General features: G+C 34.8%; 1 protein-coding gene across 4 annotated transcripts in view; it reads left to right on the top strand.

Moving 5' to 3' along the window:
* Positions 1-24,280, top strand: part of Tanc2 (tetratricopeptide repeat, ankyrin repeat and coiled-coil containing 2) — a 444,589-nt gene that overhangs the window by 317,140 nt on the left and 103,169 nt on the right. For all 4 annotated transcript variants that reach the window (XM_071603168.1, XM_071603166.1, XM_027946338.2 and 1 more), the window contains exons 9-10: positions 4,025-4,306; positions 8,972-9,105. In XM_071603168.1, the coding sequence (XP_071459269.1) occupies positions 4,025-4,306; positions 8,972-9,105 (416 nt within the window). The remainder of the gene's footprint in view (positions 1-4,024; positions 4,307-8,971; positions 9,106-24,280) is intronic.

The following is a 24,280-nucleotide window of genomic DNA, read 5'->3' on the forward strand; positions in this document are numbered from 1 at the left end:
TAATCCCAGCAACTAGGAATACTGAGGCAGGAAGATTGAAAGTTCCAGGCCAGCCTCAGCAACCTAGCAAGGTCATCAGTTACTTAGCAAGACCCTATCTCAAAATTAAAAAAAATAAAAATGACTGGAGATGTGGCTCAGTGGTCAAGTGCCCTGGGTTCAATCCCTGAAACCAAAAAAATAGATTCAGACTATGAAAAACTTTAGACAAACTAATATTTTTGTACCTCAATTTCCTCATCTATAAAATGGAAATAGTAATATTCATTAAATAGAACTATTATGCAAGTTAACATGCTTAGAAACAATTCTGGACACATAGTAGTGTTTGTTTATTTTGAATAATAAAGGCCATTTCATTGTAGGCTATGATTGTAACAATAGAAAACCAAGATAATCTCAATATCCAACAATGAGATATTGGCTATGTTAATTATTATTTAGTCATATAATGGAAATTCTATACTTATTAATGTGTATTTATGTTTTTTTTAAAGAGAGAGAGAGAGAATTTTTTAATATTTATTTTTTTAGTTTTCGGTGGAAAACTTTATGTGGTGCTGAGGATTGAACCCAGCAGCCCGCGCATGCCAGGCGAGCGCGCTACCGCTTGAGCCACATCCCCAGCCCCTATCTTTACGTTTTTAATGGAAAAAATATTTTCACTTTACATTGCTCACTGGAAAGAGCATATTAGGAAACAGTTTGTATAGTATGATTCCATTTCTTTAAAAAATAAGCTAATGTGATCCAGACAAAATTCAAAGAATATGTTAATAGTGTTTCTGTCTGGCTAGTGGGAGAATGGATATTATTTTGTTTATTATTACTAAGTTTTCTATAATGAACATATATGTTACTTATTTTTAAACTAATAATAAAATAGAGGAAACAAGCAGTTCTTCGAGTAAACTGTTTCTGTAAGAACCAGAAGTCCCTCTCCTAGGAATACAGCTCAGAGACTTGAAAACATACAAAAATCTTGTTCATGAATGTTCATAACACCATTATTCATAATAGCCAAAAAGTGGAAGCAACCCAATGTTCTTCCATCAATAAAAGAATAAGCAAAATGTGGTATATCCATATAATAGAATTTTTGGCAATAAAAAAAATGAAGTGCTTTATGACATTTATTTATGACACAGATGAACCTCCAAAACATTATGCTAAGAGAAGGAAGTCAACACAAAAGGCACATATTTCATGATTTCATTTAAATGAAATGTTCAGAATAGACAATCTGAAGAAAAGAACGTAGTTTGCTGGTTGCTAAGGGCTAGACAGATGAGGCAGTAGAAAGTGACAGCTAAAAATATAGGATTTCTTTGGGGCAATGATGAAAATGTTTAAAGTTTGGATAATAGTAGTATCTGCACAAGTTTGCGAATTCATATACTGAAAATCACTGAATCATGTACTTTAAAAGGGGGAATTTCGTGGAATGTGTATTTTAACTGAAAATAATGTTTAAGAAAAGTAAAATTGGGCTGGGGTTGTGGCTCAGCAGTAGAGCACTCGCCTGGCATGGGCAAGGCCCTGGGTTCGATCCCCAGCACCACATAAAAATAAATTTAAAAAGATACTGTGTCCAACTAAAAAATATTAAAAAAATAAAAAAGAAAAGTAAAATTGAGTCTTGGCTATAAGACACTGGGATTTTTTTTTATTATTGTTTTGCAGTATTAGGGATTGAACCCAGTGCCTCATGCATACTAGGCAAGTGCCCTACCACTGTGTTACATCCCTAGCCCTTATTATTTTATTTTTGAGACAGTGTCTCATTAAGTTGTAATCCTCCTACCTCAGCCTTCTCGTAGTTACAATTATAGGCATGTGTCACCACACCCAGCTCTAGATACAGAATTTATTTTAAAACATTCGTTAGCAAATTAAAACCTAATTTTTCACTGAATTCTGTAATTGTATTTATGGTTGGTTTGTTTTGCAGTACTAGCGACCAAAATCAGTTTTACTGCATGCTAGGCAAGCACTCTATCACTGAGCTATACCCCAACAACTTAGTTTTGAATTTTAAAAGAGTTTTAAATTTTAAATTTAAATTCATAAGTAAATTATAAATGACCAAATAGTTACATCTTTATAGCCTCCCCTACTTTTTAAATGAAAAGTTTGGCTGTTTTAAAATTGATACAGGAAGATGTTTGTCAGATTTAAGGTGTTTTTTTAAAATATTTGTACTAGTTTTGGAGTTTTTAACTTTACTTAAATGCTCAGTTATCATTCTAATGATTTTTAGGCAGGTATTTTGTTTTATTTGAGTTTCATTTTATTGGGTTAAATTTTATTTTATTTTATTTTATTATTTATTTTGTTTCATTTGGAGACAGGGTCCCAGTTGCCCAGGTGATCCTCTTGCCTCAGCCTCCCAAGTGGCTGAGATTACATGCATGGGATTATTGCCTAATGGTGTCTAACCAGCTCAGAGAGTTTAAATGAGAGTGTGTCTAGTCATGTCTTCTCCAATAAACTGTCAGCTCTAGATCCCATTTTATGGTGTGCAAATGTTTTAAATATGTTTTTAAATAATGTAAGCAGTATAAATAGTTCTCATTTTTGCTTTTATGATTTCCCTTTCACCTGTTCCCATCCCTTTCCCTCCCCTGACCTTTCTTGTGCTCCAAAATACAAAAAAAAAAAGAGTTAGAGTGTAATACCTACTTTTTGTAATTTTTTTTTTTTTTGAGACAGGGTCTCTTTAAATTGCTTAGGGCCTTGCTAAGTTGCTAAGGCTTGCCTCAAGCTTGCAGTCCTTCCTCAGCCTCCCAAGTAGCTGGGATTTATAGGCAGGCATTTCCTCACCTGGCTTAATACCTTCTTTTTAACTAATACTTTCCATAAGCATTTATTGAGCACCTACGATATGTTAAGGCATTATGCTAAAGTTAATGGTACAGAAAGGAAATGTATAGATTCAGACAGTGAAAATGGCATATCAAAGAACTACTCTGGGAACAGTTAGGAGGGCAGTAGTCCATATAGAGATGGCCAGGCAAGACTTCCTTTTATCATCAACATAATTAGAAGGTTGGTATTTGAAACCAAGACACATCTGTGATGTAGTTTTAGAGAACTGTTAAAGTCTAGTTTATGTTTTTCCCTTAGCATATCCATAATTACATAAGCGCAGGAAAGAAATCTTGAGAAAAGTCAAAGGGATCCTCCCCAAGACATGTGTATAAGGCAAAAGTCATTTTTTTTTTAAATTGGCATAAATGCAGGCAGTACAGATGCAGTGACATTGGGTGAAACTTCAGTTTCTGCTTCCATGGCTGCTTAACATGTTTAAGATCTTATAAACCATCAGAATTTTTAGGGGCTTTGCTTCCCCTAATAATATACCCATTATATTAAAAAGCAAAATACCATCAATAATTTAAAGGAATTACTGTCCTCATTGCTGTTTTTAAAGAAATCAACAATCCTATTTACTTTGCACTGCTTTCTACACAACTGATTTTCATCTGATACATACTACTACAGCTATATTGGGTTAAATATGAAATACATCCTTACTGGTTCATAAAGAACTGCTTTCTTAGGCTCTCTGGATGGCCCACTACAGCCTGCTTCACCCCATGTACTACATCCCTGACTCCCTACAATCCAGTAATTAAAAGGTTATCCTCAAGCATAGCTGGAGGCCCTTAGAACCCTTTTTCACTACCTTTGCAAGCTTATTGATTGCTAATACATGGGTCATCCCCATGTTTAATCATTTTGAATATTGCCCTGATTTTCTGATTGTTGGGAGTAACTCATTATTGTTTTGTCAGTTTGCCTTCTGCTGTCTAGTGTAATCAGATGGCTCTAGCACACCTGCATTGCTTTTCTATGTAGGACTCTGCAAAAATTCAGAATTTAATTAGTCTCAGAATAAGCCCAGAATGCCATCATACTGTAACCCTAATAATCTACTAAAACACACCACTTCCCCCCACCTCCATTTCCCTAAATGTTGACAGTTCCACCTAATTCTCTGTTTTCTTGTCCTTCCTTTTAGTTCGCTTTGCACCATACAGGCCTCCAGATATCTCCCTGAAGCCACTGCTCTTTGAAGTACCCAGTATCACTACAGAGTCGGTGTTCGTTGGCCGGGATTGGGTTTTCCATGAAATAGATGCTCAACTTCAAAGTTCAAATGCCAGTGTGAACCAAGGAGTGGTGATTGTGGGAAACATTGGATTTGGCAAAACTGCCATCATCTCTAGGCTGGTGGCCCTCAGCTGCCATGGTACACGGATGAGACAGATCGCCTCAGATAGCCCACATGCCTCCCCCAAGCGTATGTATTCCTTTTTAAAGAATTCCCTACTTAGTTGGGTCTGAAATTTTTTCTGACGTGTGTGTCAGGCAATATACCCTTTTATTTTTTTAAATTTATTTATGTATTTGTTCTAATTAGTTATACATGACAGCAGAATGCATTTTAATTCATAGTACACAAATGGAGCACAATTTTTTGTTACTCTGTACACAAAGTAGAGTCACACCATTTATTCTTTTATTTTTTTGATCTGTAAAATTTGACTTGCATGTGAGTATCATTACTCAGAATTCAGAGAAAGAATATAATACTCTGTACATCCAATAGTCTTCTATGAGTGACTGAGAAAATCTTTCTCATGGAATAAATTTATGACTCTTCCTGCTGACTGTATGGCTGCTTTGTCCTTTGGATAATGATTACAGCACTTGCCTGTGGAGCCATTTGCATCTATCACTGTCAGATTTTCTTCAACCTGTGCCCATTTCTTCTTGTTACATGCCAGCACAATCTGTTCGCAGCCTTCATTTCTTTGCTGTTGATGTCAGTGTGCTCTGATTGGACTTGAGCTTTATTGTGTTCTTGAAGGATTTTTCCTGCTTCCTTTGAAAAGATGATGAGTTCTCATTTGGCTTCTTTTATCACAACTTTAATGATCACCACCAGTCTCTTGTTTGATTATTTTAAAACACTCATATGGTACGTATTATATGCCAAAGAGACTCTAAGAGCTTTACAAATATTAATTCATCCAATCCTTTTATAAACTCAGTGAGGTTGTTCCTGTTGTCTTCATTTCACAAAGAAGTAATCTGGGGCTCAGAGAGGTTAAATAAACCTCCCAGGTTTTAACCGCCAATAAATGGTGAAACTAAGAATTCTGGTTTCAGAGGCCCTTCTCTCACTCATTTTTCTGTGTGGCTTCTCCTTATTGGTAAAACTCACTCAAGTAAAGAAAATAAAAGAATGTATATAAATGTTCTTTCTGTATATACCATATGTATAGCATCCATTTACCTTGTTTCTTTTAATTGTGTCAGAACATAAAAGAAAGCTGTGGCTCTACTAGTCCAAATCAGTAATCTAGCCCACCACACTTTGAGATAACCTCTAGAAATGGTTTGTATGAGATCATAGTAGTTATGGGGTCTAAAGTCAGGAACCCACTAAATACCCTTCAGATATCCTGGCTTCCTACTGAAATTAGTATTCTTTTATCAAAAAGACAGATTGCCTCTGGTAAAGTTATGAATGTCTAACCTGTAGAAGAAAACTAACTTCTATGAAGAAAATCAGTTGAAAAAGAAATAACCTTCTTTACCAGTGTATGGTAAGAAATGTTATGAAAGAATTCTTATCTTAAGGGGAATGTCATGTTTAGATTCTAAATGAAACTTTTCTAAGGTAGACTAACATACTACTCTGAGAGTCAGAAACCCAGGATTTGTGTCCCAGCATTCAAATTGACCGCAGTACTTTGTGACCTTGAGAATTTCACTTTAATTGTTTAGATCTCAGTTTTCTCATCTGCAAAATGAAGCAGTATGGTTAAAATTTTGCTTCTGAGAATATTTTCATGGTTGAAAGTAAATTTTCACACTATTATACTATTTTCCTTCAAGTGCTTAAAGTCTATCACACAAAACTACCTTTTATCTGAGTTGTCCAAGAGGTAAGCTATTTTCATGTGTCAGAAAGAAAACAAGATAGCTAATAGTCTCTGACTCCTCTTTATATCAGTGTTGTAGATAATAGAGTGGTAGAATCATACATGACAGTAGATAAGTCCCAAGGGCAAGAATAGCTGCTTTCTAAGAAAGCGAAGGTAACTGGGAATAAGAGCAAGAGTTAATTGAAAATAGTCCATGTACTCCCCAAAGCAGAGATTCTTTAAAGGTAGTTCACTAAGTTATTATCTAATATAATCCATTGCCTTTTATCTCCTGAAAATCTCCAAAACACTGGGACATTCTGCATTCATGAGATAAATGCCCATTGTTGAGACTATAGATTTGGCCTGATAGTGAACTTTAAAAACTTCAAGCTGAGAGGACAGTACATATCTGTAATCCCAGCTACTTGGAAGGCTGAGAAAGGAGGATTACAGGTTCAAGGTCAGCCTAGCCAATTTAGCGAAATCTAAAAGGAAGAGCTGGAATTGTGGCTCAGTGGTAGAGCAATTACCTAGCCACATGTAAGGCACTAGGCCCGATCCTTGGCACCACATAAAAACTAACTAAATAAAATAAAGTTAGTGTGTCCATCTACAACTAAAAATATTTCTTAAAACTTTTCTTAAAATTCAAATTAAAAGGGCTGGAAGGATAGCCCAGTGGTAAAGTGCCCTAAGTTCAATCCCCATTACTGAGAAAAAAAAATTTTTTTGAATAATCAGGAGAGATACAGTATGTGATAATATATCTATCAGAATTACATAGAAATAGCATTGCCTTATACAGAGTAATTATTTTTGTAATCTGTTGATTAAACTACATCTTTGTAATCTGTTAGTCAAACTACATTCTACCACTACCATCTTAACAGACTAGTAGTCCTTAAAGAAGAATCAAGGGGCTGGGGACGTGGCTCAAGCGGTAGCGCGCTCGCCTGGCTTGCGTGCGGCCCGGGTTCCATCCTCAGCACCACATACGATCAAAGATGTTGTGTCTGCCAAAAACTGAAAAATAAATATTGAAATTTAAAAAAAAAAAGAAGAAGAATCAAGAATAAGTAACTGATAAATGCAAGCTATTTTTCAGCATAAATTTGTTATTAAATGAGCTGGCACTTAAAAGGTTACTTGCAGCAGCAGAATTTTTTCATTAATCAATAAGAAAGATGTCAGAGGGTTAGCCTAATTTTTTACAGAGTTTAACTTACATTAAACTTGAATAGGTTTATCTGGTATCTCACTGGCCTTCATAATCTTTGGTCATTGGTATCAGAGATGTAATTGTACTAATAATGAAAATAAATGGAAAGCTATGGTGCTTCTGGCTCCCCTCCAACCCACCCACCCCCACCAAGTCATCTGTTCTTTCTTTTACAGTACTTCATTGCCTGGCTTTCTTTTCTTTACAGACAGTCCCTCAGCCTGCCCCCTCATTGTCATTTCCCTGGTAAAGTACAGAAAAGCTGTCAAAGCAGGCACTACCCTGTCATCCTTCTTTCCACCTACTTTCCCAAATCTCACTTCTCCCATCATTCTCTGCCACCATCACCTGTACCCCCAACACACACACACACACACACACACACAAAAAAAAAAAAAATTTGTGAAAATAGACCTGTTGTATAATTCAGATATTGTAACATTAACTACAGCTATTCTCAGTGCAGTAGAGAAGTTCTTTTAATACAAGACTATGTTTTCCTATCACTAAAATGGCCCAATGATAATTACTTGAATTTGACATTTGTTGACAGCTACTAAACCCCCAAATAGATGCTAGGTCAGTAACCCCCACTCTCCCTACTCTGCTCATTTCATAAGTCTGTTTTGCCATTTTGATGTGCATACTAACTACCACCTATTAACTTTTATTTCTACTGTGTTCTGAATATCAAATAGAAAATAAGACTCTGAAAGACAAAAAAATAAGGGCATCTCCAAAAGGGACCAGCTAGAAGTCAGAATATTTGAATAATAATTACACACAAAATTAAAATCAAAATAATGGGGAGAGTGGGGGGGGAATAAACACCATGAATAATAACAGTGACAGATAATCACTGAACTTTGCCTCTATTCAAAATGTCATGTATTTCTTCAGACTTTTATACACTGCCATCTCCTATACCCACCACCCTGCCATTATTAAGAACTTATTTCGTAACCAAGGAATCTACCAGTTGGATGAAAGAAATCTAAATTCACTCTTACTGGTAAGGAGTTAAGTGAAGACTACCTTCTTTTTTTCAATAACTATTGGCCATCAAATAATGAATTCAAATATTTGTTTAGTACCTGTTTTAGAAATATGGTCTTATTTATAAATATGGCTTATAATTTCTAGTAGTACTTAAGAATTATGTTTTCTAAATTACAGGAACAAATAGAATTTTTTTTAAAAAAATTGTAATCTTATGGAACTATAATTTACAACCATGCAGTTCACTCATTTAAAGTATTCAGTTCAGCTTATACAAAAATCATTAGTCTAATATTAGAACATTTTTATCCTACTAAAAGAAACCCATGACTCTTAGTAGTAAATCCCTTTTTTCCCACTAATCCCTTACCTCCAGCCCCAGAAAACCCCTAGTTTACTTTCTGTTTCTATGGGTTTCCCTATTTGGGGCATTTCATATAAATAGAATCATAAAAGGGTCATTTTAACTGACTTCTTTGACAGCATAGTATTTTCAAGGAACATCTATGTTGTATATCTCATTTCTTTTTATTGTCACGTTTAATCCATTGTTTGTCTATATTGCATTTTATCTATTCATCAGTTGATTGACATTTGAGCTATTTTCTGGTTTTTGCCTATTTTGATCATGCTTCTCTGAACATTTGTGTACAAGTTTTTGTGTAGATGTGAGTTTTTGTCTCTATTGGGCATATAGCTTGGAGGGGAATTGCTGAATTGCTGGGTCATAGAACAAATGGAATTAACTAATCATCCTTTAGTTCAGGCTTATATGATTATCTGATGCAAACATCTCATCTTTTTAATCCAGATGTGGATGCCAACAGAGAGTTGCCACTCACACAGCCACCTTCAGCTCACTCATCTATCACAAGTGGGAGCTGCCCAGGAACTCCAGAAATGCGTAGGCGACAGGAAGAAGCTATGCGAAGATTAGCCTCACAGGTAAAACAGAATTCCCAAACTGGGGACATGCTGTTTGCATTTTAACATTAAGGCAAAAATAGGGAGAGCCTTGGTAAAGTAAAAAAATATATGTGAAGATATACCATGAGAATGTGGAGAAAAGTTTCTGGGTTTTTTCATTTGTTGTTATCCCTAGGGGAAAAAATACCTTATTGTGATGGAATCAGAACCTTAGAGTTGGAATAACTTAGAAATGGAGTCTTCTGAGGAATCAATAAGGAAGTAGAAACTCAAAGAAGTTACATGGTTTACCCACGATCACAGTATAAGTAGTTAATAGTTTTTTTTACTTTTCTTTCTAGCTCAAAACTCTTTCTTTATATTATTCTGTCTATATTATGCTATACTTTATACTTATACTATATTTATACTTTATATATACATTTTTACTGTACATTTTTTATGTTTGAGTTTGAAATTTCTCTTTTTCTCAAAGTAACATATACATAGAAAATCAAGTAATGCTCAAAACAAGCAGTTTCCTTTCTCTTCTCAACTCATCCATTCCCGAAAAGCAGCCACTTTCAATTGTCTGGCTTTTTTAATCTCAATATTTTTAAATAATACCCATATATTGCTCTAACTTTTCTTATTCATTTACATGTTATCTCTTGCTTATTATAATGATGAGGATAGCTCTTTCACTTTCCTCCTGTCATGCTCCAAGCACAATTACATCATGATTTTTGACTGAAACCCTATTACAATATTTTAAGCATTAATACTGTGCAATCATGATTCACTCTGGAACAAAGGACAACATTTTCTTCTTAAAAAAATTCTATGGGATTTATGAAATGCCTCATTTTAAATTGTACTTATTTTTCTTCAAATCTTTGACTAAGTCATTCCATAATTCTTACTATAATTTTATAAAGTTCATCTTAGTACTACTTTTCATGCTTATCAGTTAAATTTTCCCCTCAGAGATATCCATTCTAAAGCTCATGAAGCTCAGTCTAGACCCAGGATGTTCTTAAGGCTTGCCACCTCCTTTTTATTTTGAAAATTATTATCACTTCTCTTTTATCCCATATCATCTTCTTTCTTGATTTTATTCTTCATTTTCTTGGAACAGATCCTCCAGGAGCTTCCTAAGAAATTATGCATATAACATAAGTTTTTCGAGACTTAACATTTCCAGAAGCATCTTTATTCTATGCTCATACTCTTCTGTTTGTTTGACATAATATATCACTCTAGATTAAAAATTATTATCCCTCATATTTTGAAGGCATTGATTGCCCCATTGTCTTGAACTTCAAAATTGATGTCAAATAATCTGATACTATTCTTATTCAAAATTCTTTGTATATACCTTTTTTCTCTCCAGAAGCTTTTAAGATCTTTTTTATCACCATATTCTTGGATCTTTTTTCATAATTATGTTGGTACATAGCAAGCCCTAAAAATAGTGTTTAATTTTGGAAAATGCTTTTGTATTGTTTATCAATAATTTCCTCCTGTTCTGTCATTTTATAACTCTTGTTAACTTGGTTAATAGGAGCTAATCAAAAATTAGATTTCCTGTGCTGATACTCTAGTTTTCTTAAATTTCTATCCTGTTTTTCATGTTCTCATTTTTGGTTTTGGATTTTTTTTTTCCTTATAAGCCACTTTGGTAGATTTCTTCAACATTACCTTCCAATCCTTTCGGGACTCCCCCCCAAAAAATATATATATATATATTTTGGCAATCATTATTTTAATTTCCAGTAGTTTTTTTTCTTTTTCTGCAGTTGTCCCCCTTTTTATTTAGCATCCTATTCATGTTTTATGTATGCAGTGTGTTCTCTTTTCCTTTATGATTAGGTACTGAAAAACTAATTGGAAGGTTGTGTGTGCAGACAGCAAGATGATCCATTCTTTATTGAAAATACCCAAAAGTCAGTGTCCATATTCTCTAGCAAAGAATCCTCCAGTTTTTTGCCTGGGTGCCAGCAATCTGGAGCTGGGTAGAAGAGGGATAGGGTTTTACCAGTCAGTATATGACTTTTGCTAAAGCCCTCCCCAGCTTTTTTTCTTTCTTTTTTTTTTTTTTTTTGGTTCTGCACCTTATCCCTACCTTTGTCTATGTTTGGTGTCCCTAAGTCTAGATTCTCTCCTATTTAGTTTCTCTAGTTAAATATAATTTTCATTCCACTGACTCTTGAGGAGATTATCACCTGGCTGGACAGGGTGTAGAAATGGAGATATGGGGATGTAAACTTTACAGAAATTCTGTTTTCAGCTCCCTTCCTCACACTCATCTTCCACTGTACCTGGGGCTTCTAATTCCTATGCTTTTCTGAAATTTTAAAGATGGTCTGTAATAGTGTAAGGTTATAATTTTTTTTCGATCTGGCTAAGAGCCAGAAGCAGCTGTTTCCCCAATTTACATTATTAATTACCCCCACAGATTAGCATACACTCATCTACAAATGAGCTTCTGTAAACAGAAATTTCACTCAGATTTATTCCTCACTCATTGTAAGTTCAAAAGAGACATCTGTTTTTCCCTGAATATTCTCTGTGTAAATGGTCCCCAATTTCTTCTTTTTTAGAAAAAGTAGAATAAATATTGTAGAAATATGTGAATGCTGAGGAGCTTCCACCATCAGTCTTTCAGCTATTCATTTAGAATATAACTTTGAAAGCACCAAAAATCCAAAACTAAAGATAAATCAGTGAAAAAAAAACAGACACAAATCTCTATATTATGTAGCTCACATTTTCATGGTGGGAAGATAATAAACAGATAAATATGTAATATGTCAGGTAATTGTTAAAAAAAAATCATAGAGAATTAAGTCTTCTTGTTAAGTCTTAGTTCCTCTCTTAGCAAGAAAAGTCCCAAGATATTTATGTTCAATATTTAGAAAATGTTAAATATTGTAGTCAGCACATGCTTGTAATCCCAGTGTCTTGAGAGGCTAATGCAGGAGGATCACAAGTTCAAGGCCAGCCTTAGCAGATAGCAGCAATTTAGCAAGGCCCTGTCTCAAAATATAAAAAGACTGGGGATGTAGTTCAGTGGTAAGGTACTCCTGGGTTTAATCCCCAGTGAAAAAAGAAAATGTTACATACATTTATAGGAAATTTGACTATTTCTACTTAGTTGAGAAGTATATTTTAAATTTTATGGTTATTTCTTCCTTAAGCAAATAAATAAATCTGTTTGCACCTAGAGGTGAGATACATTTAGGGATTTTTTTGTTTTTGTTATGTTTTATGGTATTAAGGATCAAACTCAGTCTCTCATGCATGCTAGGCAAGTGCTCTACCATTGAGCTATATCACCAGCCCTTTTTATTTTTTATTTTGAGACAAGTTCTCATCAAGTTGCCCAGGTTAGCTTCAAACTTACCAGGCTCTGGCCTCAGTCTCATGAGTAGCTGGAATTACAAGCCTGTGCCACCAAGCCTGGATGGGATGTGTTCAAGTTTGTGCTAAACACTGTTTAAGAAATGCCCCAGGAGGAGTGGGGAGGGATTTGTGGCTCAGCACTAGAACAATCACCTAGCACATGCAAGGCACTGGGGGTTCGATCCTCAGCACCACTAAAAATAAACAAATGAAATAAAGATATTGTGCCCAACTATAATTAAAAAAATTTTAAAAAAAAGAAATGCCCCACTGAGTTAGGTGGTACATGCCTGTAATCCCAGTGGCTCAGAGGGCTGAGGCAGGAGGACCAGGAGTTCAAAGCCTGCCTCAGCAATGGCAAGGAGCTAAGCAACTCAGTGAGACCCTATCTCTAAATAAAATACAAAATAGGGCTGGGGGTGTGGCTTGGTGGTTGAGTGCCCCTGAGTTCAATCCCCGGTATCCAAAAAAAGAAAGAAAAAAGAAATGGCCCCTTCAATTAAAATTTAATGTTATCCCAGTAATTGTGCTACATGTTACAGTTCAGCTATGCAAGTTTATGCTGTGAAAGCATAGGGCAGAAACTAGCAGTCTTGTTTCTCACCAATAATAAATCAATAAGCAGACATTAACTTTCCAATGAGATTTTCAAATCTGCTAGTATTTTGATGAAGTAGGCTAATATTCAAAAAATTTTGAAACCTATTGATTTGACAGAGTTATTTATGTCAGTTCTTATATATCAGTAATTACCATTGGTATTTCACAATATTATTGCTCCTTCTGGTGCTGCTAATTGAGAGTTTTTGTTATTACTTTAGAACAGTTTTATTTCTCAAAGAAACAGTTTGCACTTGAAGTATAGCAAATTTTGCTAGGTCAGCATCTCTCAAGCAAATCTCCTATATTTCTTCTGAAATGCCTTCAGAATAGAGAGGCACAGAGATTTTATTCTGGGCCTTGCCTGCATATGTAAATTTAACTATAACAGCAATGGTACATACAGAATTCATAGGACATAGAGACATTGGCTTCCATTTGCTAAGGACTTAATATGTGTTGCTGCTCAGTACTATTTTTTATTTTTGTTGTCTTGTTCATTCTTATCTTAACCCTATGAGTTGTTTAATTATCTTCATTTTACAGATGAGAAACTGTGTCTCTAGCAATTACTTTTTTCAAAGTCATACTGTTAATAAATAGCAAAGCTAGTAATCAAAGCCAGTATTAAGTAATCCTGTTATTATCCTCATTCTGTAAATGAGGAAACAGAGCTCTAAGAATAAATAACTTACCTCAGTATATTAGTGAGTCGAGATTTAAATTGAGTCAGGCAGGCTTCAGAACCTATTCTTTTAACCACTGCTGCCTCTCTCGTTTTTTAGTATTCTATCAGTCATTGAATTTGGCTTCAAAGCTAAATAAATAAAGGTGATGAAGATGTTCCTTTCAGTCATTTTGTCAAGTTAAAATTCTTCTAGGAAGCTGAGATTGTGGCTCAGTGGCAGAGCGCTTGCCTCCACGTATGAGGAGTACCACATAAAAATAAATATATGAAATGAAGGTATTGTGTTTATCTACAACTATAAAAATATATTTTTTAATTATTCTAAAAGATTTTTATGCAACTAGAAGCTCTTGTCATACTAGAAGCTAATGCATATGAAATAAATTAATACATATGAAATAAGCTAATTTGAGAAACCAGGTAATTTTAAGAAATGTCACAGACACAAAAAGTACAGGTTTAAAAAAAAATATGTAAGTAAAAAGACTAGAACATGCCCTATCAGGGAGGATGTCAAATGATCACTGCTCTTAAAATTGTTGCTGCTGCTGTTAAAGCTATCAGCCAAAGAGGTAGTCATTTAAGCAATCTTGTGACATTGAGCATGTTGAACATAATGTGGAGATGTGAGCCAGGCGTGGGCGCACGTGCGTGCACACACTCACACAGCCAAAATGGAAGAGATGGGCATAAAACAACCTAAAATTTAATTTGTATTGCTGTGACTGTTCTTTTTTTTTTAAGATTTGCATTTAAGAGAAATTAGGCCCAAAATAAACAATAAATAACCTGTAAATTATGTTATATATAATTTGTCTAGGGCTTTTTCCTCTGAATATTCACACTGAAGTTTTATAGTCAGATTCAGATTTCACCTACATTCAGAATACTAAATATGGAAAAACAACCTTGTTCACTTGTCTATTTCTATATTTTTTTATCTGCCTTTTCCACTAGAATGTGTCAATTTTAAATGTTCAGCACTGTATCCCCAGCTCCTAGAGCAACGCTTGGCACTTAAAATCTTGAAACATGAATAAAACAATTCTAGACTATTCTCTATGCTGAAGCCTGAGTAATCACTAAAATAAATTTGGTTTTCGTGCTTAGAGCCAGCAAATGACTCCATGTTGCCCTAGAGTGAAACCCAAATTCTCTTCTTAAAATATCACATGAACTGTAATGAAAGTGCCTTTGCTTTTAAATATCTAGCCCCAAGCTAGACATTTTGAACCAGATAATTCTTTGGGGGATATTGGTATTGTCCTGTGTATTGTGGGAAGTTAGTTCTATCTACTTCCCCTAATATTCTCTCAAGCCCCCATTATGACAACCAAAAATGTCTCCAGATATTGCCAAATATTCCCTGGGAAACAAAACCACTCTTAGTTGAAAACCTATCATTCCCCATTCACACTCTAACTACAATAAAATTAATTTCAATTCCTTGAGAGTGTAAATCTTTGTTTTGCCTTCGGATTTTTACACATACTGTACCCTCTACCTGGAACACTGACACGCCCAGATTCACTTCATCCTCCTTAATATCTCAGCTTAAGTATTTCTTTGGCTGTCTTCAGTTACCTTAAGGTGGCCCTGCTTTATTTTACCCCAGCACCCTATATTTCCTCTTTCATAATACTTATCTCACTGTTTTTTATAACTTGCTTAATTGCCTCTCTTTCCTGCTAAACTGTAAAGAATAGACAGGGATTATATTTCCAGAATCTAGCATAATGCCTAGCATACAGTGGAAGTTCAATTTACATTTTTGAATGAATACAAATGCCAGTATTTTCTATTATGAAATCTTAGGGCATCAAATTAGGTACTTACTTATAATAATGGTTTCCAACCCACTTATTATTGTCAAATCTGAATCAGATTCATATACCTCCAAGAATGAATCTCAATAGAGTCTGGAATTCCACCAATCTTCTGAGACAAAAGTTTTACAAACTATTATTAAATGTGCTTAGAACTGATCATTTTGTGTCAGATGTACTTCTATAGGAATCCAGATGAACTAATTAAATTAGTCACTTTCTTTTAAAGATTTGCACTTGATATTGGGCCTAACTCCCCTTGACTCAAGTAATCTATAGTTGAATAGTAGCAATCTACAGTATACAGCTATTTAGGTCTAGAATTATAAAAAAGCTATACATTACACTGAGCTCTGCCAAAGCTAATTAACAGGGTACTGACTACCCAGTGTTGAAATATACTATAACACCTCTATAATCAAACAGTGTGGTACTGGTGTGTGAGTAGAGGAACAGAACAGAAAATTCATAGTTAGACCCAAATATGTATGGATGCTTAGTATGCAACAAGGGTAGCATCTTAGATCACTAAAGTAAAAACGGACTTTTTAATTAAATAGTGCTGGAACAACTAAGTGATATATATATATATGAGAGATAAATTAATACATTTCTCATACCATGCACAAGAGTAAACTCCAAATGGAGTAGGGATCCAAATATAAAAAATGAAATTATACAAAAACATTGAAATCATACAAATAATAGTGAAAATATGAGTGACTTCATCTTTGACTTTGGTGAAGGGAAAGGCTTTTTAAGATCTAAATCTAGAAAAATAGAAGAAAAGATTGATAAATATAAATGCAACATGACCAAAAAGCACTAGAAACAAAATCAAAGACAACTAATAAGTTGAAAGGAAATATTCGTAACATACCCTGAAATCACAGTTAACAAAAACAGACAAATGAGATGGTATCAAATGAACAGCTTCTACATAGCAAAGGAAATAATTAACAGTGTGAAAAGACAGCCCACAGAACAGGAAAAAATGTACATAAGCCATACTCTGATAAAGGGTTAATATCCAAAATATATAAGGGACTCAACTCTGTAGCAAAAAAATATCCCAACTAAAAATTAGGCAAAGAATGTTGCTGTATATTTGGCACCTAGAAGTCCCCCAAAGGCCCATGTATCATAGGCCTAGGCCTCAGCTTACCACTATTGGGAAATGGTGGAGACTATTTTTCATATATAATTTCTTTATCTTTTTAATTTATGTATTTTTTTAATGTGGTGCTGGGTATCGAACCCAGTGCCTCATGTGTGCTAGGCAAGCACTCTACCACTGAGCCACAACCCCAGCTCTGATGAAACTTTTAAGAGGAGGGCCTAGTGGAAGGTCTTTGAGTCATTGCAGGTATATTCTTCTTTTTTTTTTTTCTTTTTTATTTATATATGACAGGAATGCATTACAATTCTTATTACACATATAGAGCACAATTTTTCATATTTTTGGTTGTAGACACAGTATATTCACAACAATTCGTGTCTTCATACCTGAACTTTGGATAATAATGATCATCACATTCCACCATCATTAATAACCCCATGCCCCCTCCCTTCCCCTCCAACCCCCTTACCCTATCTAGAGTTCGTCTATTCCTCCCATGCTCCCGCTCCCTATCCCACTATGAACCAGCCTCCTTATATCAAAGAAAACATTCAGCATTTGGTTTTTTGGGATTGACTTACTTCACTTAGCATTATCTTCTCTAACTCCATTCATTTACCTTCAAATGCCATGATTTTATTCTCTTTTATTGCTGAATAATATTCCATTGTGTATATACACCACATTTTTTTTTATCCATTCATCTATTGAAGGGCTTCTAGGTTGGTTCCATAGTTTAGCTATTATGCTGCTATAAACATTGATGTGGCTGTGTCCCTGTAGTATGCTGTTTTTAAGTCCTTTGGTTATAGATCGAGGAGAGTGATACCTGGGTGGTACCCTTCCCAATTTTCCAAGAAATCTCCATACTGCTTTCCAGATTGGCTGCACCAATTTGCAGTCCCACCAGCAATGTATGAGTGTACCTTTCCCCCACATCCTCGCCAACACTTATTGTTGTTTGTCTTCATAATAGCTGCCATTCTGACTGGAGTGAGATGAAGTCTTAGAATTGGGGGTGTATGCTTAAAGGGGAGAGTAAGACCCCCCTGCTTTTTCCTCATTCTCTTTTTGGCTTTCTGGCCATGCAATGGGCAATTCTGTTCCACTGTGCACTTTCACCATGGTGTGCTATTTCCTATAGGACCAAAGCAATGAGGCCAATCAATCATGGACTGAAACCTCAAACTTGGAAAAGAATAAACCTTTTCTCTTTATAATCTCAGGTATTTGAGTAACAGAAAGCTGACTGACACAGACCTGAACAGACATTTCTCAAAAGAAGATGTACACGTGGCCAAAAGATACATGAAAAAATGCCCAGCATCACTAATTATTAGAAAAATGCAAATTAAAACCATAATGAGATTTTGTACCTGTTATAATGCTTTTTTCAAAAAGATGAAACATAACAAGTATTGGCAAGGATATAGAGAAAAGGGAACACTTATACATTGTTAACAGGAAGGTAAATTAGTACAGTCATTATGGAAAATTGTATGACAGTTCTTCAGAAAGCTAAACACAAGCCTAGGGGTATAGATGTATGTGGTAGAGTGCTTGCCTAGCATGCACATGGCCCTGGTTTTCATCCCCCCACAAAGAAAAGCAACAAATTCAAAATTGAATTATCATATGATAGAATAATTCTATTTCTGGATATATCCAAAGGAACTGAAATCACTATTGAAGGGATATCTGCACTTCCATGCTCACTGTGGCACTATTCACAACATCCAAGATATAGAAACAAACTAATTATCTATCAAAAATTAGTGGATAAATAATTAAACTATGGAACCAACCTAGATGCCCTACAACAGATGAATGGATAAAGAAACTGTGGTACATATACACAAGGGAATATTACTCAGCCATAAAGAAGAATGGAATTATGGCATTTGCCTCTAAATGGATGGAACTTTAGACTATCATGCTAAGTGCAATAAGTCAATCTCAAAAAAACAAAAGTCTAATGTTGTCTCTGATGTGCAGATGCTAACTCACAGGAAGGTGGGTGGGTAGGGAAGAATAGAAGTTCAGTGGATTAGACAAAGGGGAATGAATGAAGGGAAGGGAGGGGGGATATAAATAGGAAAGACAGTAGAATGAATCTAACTTAACTTTCATACACACACACACAAATATACACACACCATAGTGAATCTCCACATCATGTACAGCCCCAAGAATGGGATCCTAATTAGAATAAGATATATTCCATGTATGTATAATATGTCAGAATATAATCTGTTGTCATGTATACCTAAAAATAACAAATTTTAAATAGACAAAAAAAATGAGTGGATAAAGAAAATGTGGAATACTATTCAGCCTTCAAAAACAACATAGACATTTGGGTTGTTGGGATTGGCTAACATCACTTAGCATTATCTTCTCTAACTCCATCCATTTACCTGCAAATGCCATGATTTTATTCTCTTTTATTGCTGAGTAATATTCCATTGTGTATATATACCACATTTTTTTAATCCACTCATCTGTTGAAGTGCATCTAGGTTGGTTCCACAGTTTAGCTTTTGTGAATTGTGCTGCTATAAACATTGAATATAAGGAAGCTGATTCTTAGTGGGATAGGGAGAGGGAGCATGAGAGGAATAGACAAACTCTAGATAGGGCAAAGGGGTTGGAGGGGAAGGGAGGGGGCATGGGGTAATTAATGATGATGGAATGTGATGAGCATTCTTATCCAAAGTACAGGTATGAAGACACGAACTGGTGTGAATATACTATGTATACAACCAGAGATATGAAAAATTGTGCTCTATGTATGTAGTAAGACTTGTAATGCATTCTGATGTCATTAAATAAATAAATAAATAAAAATAGACAAATCTAAAGCACATTACAGAAATATAAATACAACATGATTTTACTCACATATGGAATCTAAAAAGTTGAACTAGAAGTACAGTAAAATGATGGTTAACAGAGACTGCAGGTGGCAAGTGGGAAAAGAGAGAATGGAGAATCGTTAATCAAAGAGGACAAATTTTCAGATAAAAGAAATACATTTTGAGATCCACTGCACAGAAGCTTGACAACAAAATAACCAAGAGGATAACATGACACGTCAATTAGCTTAATTTAATCATTCCACATTATATACATATATCAAACATTACATTGGATCCCATCAACATGTATACTTAAGATTTGTCAATCTAAAATAATAATAATAATTTTTTAAATCTATCCCTTGTTAAATTTTAGCATAATGTCAAAGAAGAATGTCCACAATTATCTGAAATGGTAATTAAAACATCTTTCACTTCTCCAGCTTATATGTGTATGTATGTGGAGAGAGACTAGACTTTATATAGTTATTTATACATACATAATTTGACTTTCCTCATCTACTTTAACTTAAAACAATTTATTGCAACATATTGAATACAGAGGTAGATATGAGTCTATTTTAAAAGTGTAAAACAATGACACTTTTCTTCTGAAATTTTGTTTTGAAAAATGATCTTTTCATAAAAATATGTTCTTAGATGTCAACATGTAATATGCTTATTATTGTTATTTTAATTGAATCAGTAAACAAAAATTTTAAGGAAAAATATTCTTAATAAATATCACAGCCCCTTATATTTAAGGGACACCACCCCACCAAACCCATTACTCTTCTCAAGTTATCTTGAAAGAACACAGGAGCCCATCTAAGGGAAATCCTAGTGAACTAAACTGAAATGAACTGAGTAACAAAATATAGAGAATTGGATTATAATCAATAGAATAAAATAAGTAAATAAGTAAGGGAAAAGAAACAGTTCCTTCTTCCAGTAGGATTCTAATTAATAAGTTAGAAAGAGAGAAATTGAAAGTCATTATCAAACAAACACTACAATAATAATTGTTACAAACAAGATCCATTGATAATTACTAAAATTAATGAGCAGAAATTTGAGGACAAATAGGATTTGCTTAGTTTCAAAAGTATCTCCAAGATATTAAAGATATTTATAGTCAAAAAACCTGGCAGAGGCCAGACATGATGGTGCACACCTGTAATCTCAACAGTTTGGTAGGCTGAGGCAGGAGGATCACAAGTCCAGGGACAGCCTGGACAACTTAGCAATACCCTATCTTAAATGAAAAATAAAAAAGGGAAGGGCTGGGGATGTAGCTCAGTGGTAGAGTCCCTCCAGGTTCAACCCAAATCACAAAAGAAAGAAACCTGGCAGAACTTTAACTCCAACCAAGTGAACAAGGATAACCTCACCAGTAACAAAACATGACAACATTAAGAACTCTGTATAGTAAGATCCTCAAAAAAGGATCCAACCCTTTTTTTGTTGTGTTCCTGCCCAGAAAAGTTTCAGATCATCAGAAAACATCATATTTGAGAGACATTAAGAAAACCCAAATTGAGAGACATTCAGTAAAATAATTGATCAGTACCCTTCAAAAATATCAAGGCTATAGAGCTGGGGTTGTGGCTCAGTGGTAGAGCCCTCACCTAGCATGTGTGAGGCCCTAGCTTCGATCCTCAACACCACATAAAAATAACAAATAAAGGTATTGTGTCCAACTACAACTAAAAAATATTTATAAAAATATATTAAGGATGTAAAAAGAGTGAGTGAGGATCTCTTACAGATAAAGAGGAGTCTAAGGAGAAATAACTAAATACCATTAGGGTCCTGGATAGAATCCTGAAAAGAAAAGGTCATCATGAAAAAACTAAAATTTGGATAACATCTTTAGATAATATTATTGCACAACTCTTTATCTAGTGGTTTTGATAATTATACTATAGTTATATAAGACACTAATAATAAAGGAAGCTGGGTGAGGAAACTCTGTGTACTACTTTTGCAACATTTCTGAAAGTCTAAAATTAGTAGAAAGTACAAAGTTAAAAAATAAATAAAAGTCCTATTGCCAAAAGTATTCCAAACTGGAAAATTACTGAGTCTGAAGCAGAACTAAGCCTAGGAGCTATTCTTAGCTTCTAGTTCCAGAGTGAAGATCAGAATCAGAACTCAGGGACAAGAGAAAGTATTCACCGTGAGTCTCCAGGTCCCTAGAAATTTTAAAAAGCAGATTAACTTAATTGTTGAAAATTGTGCTGATTAGGAAATCAGTGTGGCAGTGGTGAAGGAGAAGAACTACCAATAGAGTGATGAAAAGGAGACATGGCATAAGAGCATGAAAGCAGGCCTGAGGGAAGGACAGTTGTACCTCTAGAAGTTAAATTACAAATGCTAGTTGTGTAAACAAGGAGGGATACCACTGAGCCACATCCCCAGCCAGATTTTTGTACTTTTTTAGAGACAAAACAAAAGAGCTGGGATGTAGCTCAGTGGTACAGCCACAGTGTCTCACTGAGTTGCTTAGCACCCCTCACTTTTGCTGAGGCTGGCTTTGAACTCTCGATCCTCCTGCCTCAGCCTCCCAAGCTGCTGGGATTATAGGTATGTGCCATGGCAGCTAAAACTAACCTTGTTTAATGAAAGATTAGTTTAATCCTGTCACAGTTATTCATTTGAAGTGGAAGATGGTCTATGGAGTTTGAAGGCTGACAACTTTTAACACAGCCCAGCAGATTTGCTACCACTCAATCCCTTTGATGATATTTATGATAAATTTTTCATTTTCTCGGAGACGACACTTAAAAAAAAGATTTTGTATACAAGGCTGTGACCTCCAATCTTTTGTCTAAAACCCTACCAGCATTCCTCTTTGTTTCTTCTTCCAAAGGAAAAACATAAAATTTATTTAATATCTTCTTCCAAAGAATTAATGCAACTCTAGTCAAGTCAGATATATTTGGTATAAAGTTGTATTAATAAAAATTTAGTGATTTAAAATAAGGAAGGAAACTTAAGATGGAAAAATATTAATATATAAGAAAGATAATAGCTAAAAATAAATTTTAGACAAGTCATTTTGAAAATAAGAATTTACCAAGGAGAAAGATTTTTACATGCTGATTTATTGGGGATAGACTACTTCTAAACCATTTCCAAGAAATTGTAATAATAAAGACTGTATGTGGGTAGACATGATAACTGTCTTAAAGCTATAGAGGATACTTAATAAATCTGTGATTAAGCACTGGTACAGTAAGAGGCTTTTAAAAATCTGCATTTCTAGACTTGTTAGGTTTTTTCATTTTGTTTTATTTTTGTGTGTGTAGTACTGGGGATTGAAACCACAGTCTCATCAATGATAGGCAAGTGCTGTACCACTGAGCTACATCCCAGCTTTTTTGTTTTGTTTTGTTGTTCGAGAGACAAGGTCTCACAGCCTCATCAATGCTAGGCAAGTGCTCCACCACTGAGTTACACCCCAGCCCTTTTTGTTGTTGTTGTTTTGTTTGAGACAAGATCTCACCAATTTGCCTAGGCTGGCCTTGAACTTGGAATCTCCTGCCTCAGCCTCCTGAGTAGCAGGGATTACAGGCATAAATCTAGCCAGACTTGGTTTTATACATAGGAGAAGTTGTGGATAATATCATTAGACAATTTTGGGAAGTATGAATGCTTTTGATAGATTGTATGTACATGCACATACTACATAGCTACTTTGAAATGTCTGGTAAATAACCTTTTTTGAGTCACATTGCAAATCTTAGGAAGATGTCAAATGGTTTTTCTACCTGAATTTTACAAAGGAATCAAGACTTTACATTTGGAATGCCAAAGAAATATTTAAAATTAAAATAGAAGTAGGCACCAAAGATACAACTTTAACATTGATCTTTGTTAAAATGAAACTATTCATCCAAGTATACAAACAATTTTTATCTTTAAAGTGATAACCCCATTACTTTGAGTAAAGGGTAAATCATAGCTTATTTGCTGAGCTGCGCTTAGCCCTGACATATGGATTCAGTTGAAGCCATATATGATGACAATTCATATTGATTTTGCTGTTTGTTTTTTCATCAAGTGGAAATTTGTATCTTTGTAGACAATAACCTCTGATATTCACTGTTTATTGAGAGGACAGATCAATTGCTGACAAGGTTTTCCTTTGGGTTTCTTTACATTGTCTTTAAAATATGTTGATAAAGTAGTGACTGATCTGTCTGAAGAAAAGAGTAGAAAATTTTTTAAATACAGTCTCTGATTTCCAGTTTCCATATTGTGCTTAGACTTCATTGCTTCACTCACAAGCAGTTCCTATCTTTGACTTTATATATGCAGCAACATTGCCTGAATTGTTCAGTTGTTCATTTTTTTATGTTTAATGAGAAGGATTTCAGGTGCTTAAAATTTTTTTACTTTTCCAGCATGCATTGAGGAGCTAAGAAGACCATACTCATAATCAGGAGCCTTTTCAAAGCACAACTCTATAGTAGATGACTGTTGTCCAAGAGGTGATTAAAAAACTGGAGTTCCAGTGGTATATCCATGAATTCCACTGAGACAAGTTTTAATTGCCTGTAAGAACAAATCTAGGAACTAAAAAAAAAAAAACAGCATGTATGGAACTCTCAGATGGAAGTGATGAGCAAGGAGGAGAGTAGAGATAACTATGCTGACAGCGGCTGACATTACTACTTACTATGAGAGCGCCATGCCAAATTCTTTCCATACA

Source organism: Marmota flaviventris, chromosome 17 (assembly GCF_047511675.1).
Source record: "Marmota flaviventris isolate mMarFla1 chromosome 17, mMarFla1.hap1, whole genome shotgun sequence".
Classification (NCBI taxonomy): Eukaryota; Metazoa; Chordata; class Mammalia; order Rodentia; family Sciuridae; genus Marmota; species Marmota flaviventris.